The sequence below is a fragment of the Octodon degus genome, unplaced genomic scaffold (assembly GCF_000260255.1).
Source record: "Octodon degus isolate 3935 unplaced genomic scaffold, OctDeg1.0 scaffold00026, whole genome shotgun sequence".
Taxonomy (NCBI): Eukaryota; Metazoa; Chordata; class Mammalia; order Rodentia; family Octodontidae; genus Octodon; species Octodon degus.
The window spans coordinates 10,752,074-10,757,310 of record NW_004524602.1 but is presented as its reverse complement, the minus strand read 5'-3'; the positions used below and the strand labels follow the sequence as shown (position 1 = coordinate 10,757,310).

General features: G+C 59.5%; 1 protein-coding gene across 1 annotated transcript in view; it reads right to left on the bottom strand.

The window, feature by feature from the left end:
• Positions 1-69: 69 nt before the first annotated feature.
• Positions 70-5,237, bottom strand: part of Igdcc3 (immunoglobulin superfamily DCC subclass member 3) — a gene marked incomplete at its 5' end in the record, with an annotated part of 35,824 nt that continues 30,656 nt past the window's right edge. Inside the window, 9 exons of the mRNA XM_023712646.1 lie at positions 70-746; positions 1,136-1,343; positions 1,419-1,557; positions 1,884-1,988; positions 2,079-2,270; positions 2,515-2,679; positions 2,801-3,048; positions 3,324-3,489; positions 4,309-4,467. Of these exons, the coding sequence (XP_023568414.1) occupies positions 549-746; positions 1,136-1,343; positions 1,419-1,557; positions 1,884-1,988; positions 2,079-2,270; positions 2,515-2,679; positions 2,801-3,048; positions 3,324-3,489; positions 4,309-4,467 (1,580 nt within the window). The remainder of the gene's footprint in view (positions 747-1,135; positions 1,344-1,418; positions 1,558-1,883; positions 1,989-2,078; positions 2,271-2,514; positions 2,680-2,800; positions 3,049-3,323; positions 3,490-4,308; positions 4,468-5,237) is intronic.

Genomic DNA, 5,237 nt, shown 5'->3' with positions numbered 1-5,237 from the left:
TCTTTTTTTTTTTTTTTTTTCTTTTTTCTTCTTTTTTAACTCTGGACAATAATGGGGGTGAGAGGGGAGCCCACGGAGGGGCTTGAGGTAGGCGTGCATTCGGCTCTGGGGGGCAGGGCCCGGGGTACCGTCCCCTCCCCGAGGACATTCATTCCGGCTGAGGTAGGTGCTGAGAGCCAACACAGCAAAATCCATCCTGAGAAAACGAGGTCGGCCAGGGGGCCGTGCCAGGCCCGGCGCAGCAGGGGCAAGTTTTTGGAGTCTAATTCACCTTCCTCTGTATTCTTTCTCTTTTTCAGTTTTGAGTTTACAGGAAAACTTCAGTTCAGCTCCAAGTCACACGGGCACCAGGCAGCAGCAAGGACATATCAGCCCAGGGGTAGGGGCTCCTGCAGGGACCCCTCCATCTCCCACAGGGGTCCCTCTCCTTCAGTCAGAACAGAAATGCAGGGCCATCCCCAGGACCGTCCAACTCCCATGGGACAGGAGCAATCTTGCCTGTGACCTGAGAATGGGGGCTTCCGCCTCCAGAGCGGGCTGGGCACTGCCTACTGCCCTGAGCAGGCTGGCTGGGCAGCTTGTCCTTCACGGAGGAGACCGTGGCCCACGTCCTGGGGTGGCGGGGCAACCGCAGGCTCTACGCAGGGGGCCTTGGCCTCTGGTGTCCTCCCCTCCACAAGGCTGAACCCTTGAAGTGGCAGCATGGACAGCTGGGTCTCCTCAATCAGGGCAGGGCCTGTGGGGTCCTGTGGGGACAGGGCCAGTCACACAGGTGTCACACTAGGAGGGCCAGACTCAGGCCGCATCCCATTCAGGGATCAGGGGTTCAGAGGTTCAGGGGCTCAGGGCCTTCCTGCCTGGCTTGGGATGTGTGTGTGTGTGTGTGTGTGTGTGTGTGTGTGTGTGTGTCTTTTTGAGATGGGGGGTCTCGCTATGCAGTTCAGGCTGGCCTTGAGCTCATTACATAGCCCAAGCTGGCCTCAAACTCGAGGCCATCCTCATGACTCAGCCTCCCAAGTGCTGGGATTATAGGCGTACACCACCACGCTCCGCACCTGGCTTGGGTTTTGATCAAGGCTTGGCCACCATGAAGGTGGGGGAGGAAGGGGATGTGGCTAGAGTTATGGGCACTCACAGTGGGCCTGGGGCTCGGCCGCCCCGACGCCCCTGCCGGGGGACATAGCTGCTCCAGTTCCTTGGCATCCACACGCTTCTCTTCTTGGCCCAGCTGGCTCCGCTCTGCCCGAGCCGTGCCATTCAGGGTCAGGACACCAGGGTCCCTCTGGCCCTGGGGACCCTGGGGAGGCGAGAGCTGATTTTCCACATCCTTGCACAGGAGGACCCTACGGGGTGAGAAAGACTTAGCGGCAAGGGCTGGAGGACAGGGCTCGCCCCCGCCTCCCCCTCCCAGGACCCACCTGCCCCTCTGGCCGAACAGGAGGAAGAGCACACAGAAGATGATGCAGGTAACCCCGATGTGGATGCCAATGACGATGCCTGTGGTAGATGTCTGGTTGGCAGCTTCCTCCTTCCGGCAGTCACAGGGCGGGCTCAGGGCTGGGGGGAGGGGGAGGTTGGGCTCGAAGCACCCCAACATCCAGCCTTGGAGGAGTCCTTCCTCTGCACAACCCTACAACTTTGCCTCCGTGAGCCCAGAGTTTTCAGTTGCGCTTACCAATTATGCTACACTAACCGAGCCCGGTACTGGCAGTAGCACCTTTTCAGTCCCGGCTTAGGGGACACACCTTACACGGACTACTTCAGCCTCGCCATGGCTTTACCCAGCAGGTGTGGTTATCTTTGCTTTACAGAGTGCTGCCTTCTGCCCGCCTGCTTCCCTCCTCTCGGCCCCGTCCCTGCTGGGTCCCAGCCCTGAGCCTCACCTGTCCTGTCCGATGCGCCTCGCAAAGACACGAAGCGAACCGTGGCGTTGCCGTCTCCATGCTGGTTGTAGGCGAGCAGTTTCACCTCATACACGGCACTAGGGTCTGGGAAAGTGGGTGCTGCTGAGTGGCTCCCCACCCTGCGCCCACAGGCCCCCCTTGAACCCTATGTTCCGTCCAGTGGAGCCCCCTCACCAAGCCGGCTGAGGTTGTAGGAAGTGGTGGTACCAGGCAGCAGGACGGGGCCGGTGAAGGAAGCCTTGCCCGCCTGGCGGTAGAACAGTTTGAAGCCACCCTCGTGCTGGGCCAGCCGGGGCCAGGGCTCCCACAGAAGCTGCAGGGAGGAGCCGCCCAGGACCCGCACGGAAAGCAGGGGTGGGGCAGGAGCTTGGGCGAGAGAGAGGCCAAGGTGTGAGCGCTGGGCTCTGCCTTTCCACCCCCTACCCGGACCCCCAGAGCCTGCCAGTTCTCTGGGGCGAGGTGTGCATTTGCCCACAGGGTAATTTTCCATGCATTAGTGCCCCTTCCACAAGGAGACCCAGCCCCTATTCAGCTTCAGGTCCAGACCCTTTGTGCAGTGCACAACCTAAACACCCATCCCCGCGGTCCGACTCTGATATCCATGCCTCACCTTCCCCCAAGGTGCTGGCCAGGGTGGGGATGGAAGCTGAGCTGGCGCCCCTCGGTGTGTAGGCCTTGATGTAGAAGCTGTAGGCCGTGGAGGGCTCCAGGTCACTCACCAGGTGCTGAAAGGTGCTCTTGCTGACTGCTTCCTGATACTCCAGCTCCGGAGGATCTGGCCAGGCACAGGCAGGGCAGGGAAGTGTAAGGGATCCCCATGAGGGAGTACTGCCAGCACTGGGTGACACAAGGGCAGCCTGGTGCAGGCCAGAAAAGGGGCGGGATGGCAGACCCACCGGAAGCCCTCCTGATGTGCAGAACGTAGCCTATGATCTCCTTGGTGTTGACCAAGGGCTCGCTCCAGGACACCCGGACCTCAGTGGGGGACACAGAGGCAGCCTGCACATTGCGGGGGGGCCCGGGGAGCCCCTCGGCCCACAGCACAGTCAGCCTGGCACTGGCCTGGGATGAGCCTGCACTGTTCTCTGCCACGCACTGGTAGATGGCCTCATCCTCGGGGCCAATGCCCAAAATGGTCAGCGTGCTGCAGGGAGGAGGAAAAGTTCAGGTCCTCAAGGCCCCGGCGTGTCCCAGAGACCCTCGAGAAGACACGTGACGCATCTGACAGAGGAGTTCCACCAGCAAGAGCAGGCTTGGGGTCCAAATCTGTGTCTCCAGCCTGGTGTGGCAGCACACATCTGTCATCCCACCTCCCAGGAGGCTGAGGCAAGAGGGTCGCTGCGAGTTCAAGGCCAGCCTATGCTATAGTGAGCTCAAGGCAGCCTGGACTACACAACAAGACCTGCCTCCGAGAGCTACCTGTTGTTATTCCTGAGTCTCACGTGGCCTCCAGGCCCCAGCACCTCCCCATTCTTCAGCCACGTGACGTGGGGCGGCGGTTCACCCTGCGCCTGGCAGGTGAACATGGCTGTGGTCCCTGCCGGCCTGGAGATGGACTGTGGGTGCTGCACAAACTCGGCTGGTGCTGGGGCAGAGAAGAGCGTGGGATGCAGGGGTGGAGGTGGGGTCCACGCACACACTGTCATCCCTGGGGGCAGGCCCCTTCCTTCACCCACCCCTGGCAGACCCAAGAGAGGACACCATGTTAAGGGTAACCCAGAAGACTGACAAAAGTATCCAGAGACAATCAGCTAAGCTCCCCATTGGGGAAATCATTAAACAAATAAATGTGCTAATATGTTTGGCTGAACCTCACAGTGGGAATGACAGAGATGGAGGAGCCCTGGATCCTGCACCCCTGAGTCCCCACACTCAATCCCAGGCCTTGCGCCCCCATTAACACCCAGATAAGGAATCCTCTGTCACCTTCATTTGGATGGACTAAGGGCACCTGGAAAACCAAACAGACACACTGAAGTTCCTGACTCCTTCATTCCCATCCTCCTGCTGTTCTCAGGGTGGGGAGCCCCAGGACACCCCTGGAAACGGGACGGTAGGCCCAGCTCACAGGGACAGCTGTGTCCAGGGCTGGGCAGGAGATGCAGAGGCGGGGGGGGGGTCTGCGTACAAGGTGGGTATGAAAATGACAGGCAGGCAGTGTGAGCGTGGCCAGGCCACCTGAGTGAATGAAATGGCACCCAGGGGACAGACGTGTGTGATGGGGTGGGGGACAGTGGCGGAGACAGAAAGTGGCAATGTCTCCTGGGGTGGAGGGCAGGGCTGGCACAGGAGGCTGGGTCCCCCGTATGTGTTCTTGGGGTGCAGAGCTGCTGCCTTTGCCTAGCGTGGGGCCTGGGGAGAGGCAGGCACGGGACTCCCACCTGTTGTGTGGACACTGTCCTACCTTGTACCACCAGCCTGCCCTGTGCCGTCCTCCTCACCCGTGTGCCCGGCCTGTTGGCTGCACACACGTAGACACCCGAGTGCTGCACAGTCACGTCGGAGATGATGAGGTTCCCCGTGCCCAGCACCTGGATGCCCTCTACCCCAATGGGGCGGCCATCTGAGAAGGGAAGGGCAAGCCAGGTCAGGGGCGGGACAGCCTCCACCAGCCCTCCAGGGAGCCCTGCTCTTTCTTGCCTTCCTTCCTTTCTTTAGTACTGGAGACTGAACCCAGGGCCTCCTTACTAACCTACATCCCCAGCCTTTTTTAATTTTTATTTTATTTATTTATTTTCTGTATTTTAGGGAAGGGTCTACAGGGTGTTCAGGGTCTCATTACTAGATTGGACTCACAGTGATCCACCTGTTTACAGCCTCCCAAGAGCTGGGATTATAGGCATGCCCAGTCTCAATCGCTGTCTCAGAGCACCCCAGAGGTGGGGCCAGCACAGCAGGCCCTGAAGGCATTTTAATCTGCTGAGCTATTTGGCTGCCCCCCCCCCTTTTATTTTGAAACAGAAGTCACTAAGTTGCCCAGGCTGAGCTCAAACTTGGAGTCCTCCATCCTCAGCCTCCCCCAGGGCAGGGATGAGAGGCGTGCACCACCATTTCTGGCTGAGGAAGCCACAGTCTGATGTGACACCTTCTCTGCCTGGAAGTGGCAGAGAAAAGGGCAAAAGCCTCCAGTCCAGCAGCTGGGACCAGGTTCTGACCCCAGCACCACCTCTGACCTGAAACCCACTTTTCCTGTTTCTCAAGCCATCTGGGAAGGGCTCTGATTCAATTATCAGGGCTGATTTGTCTCTTTAAAAGAGTTCTTGGGCTGGTGAGATGGCTCAGTGGTCTAAAGCACCTACTTAGAACAAGCTTAGCAAACAAAGCACAGGGACC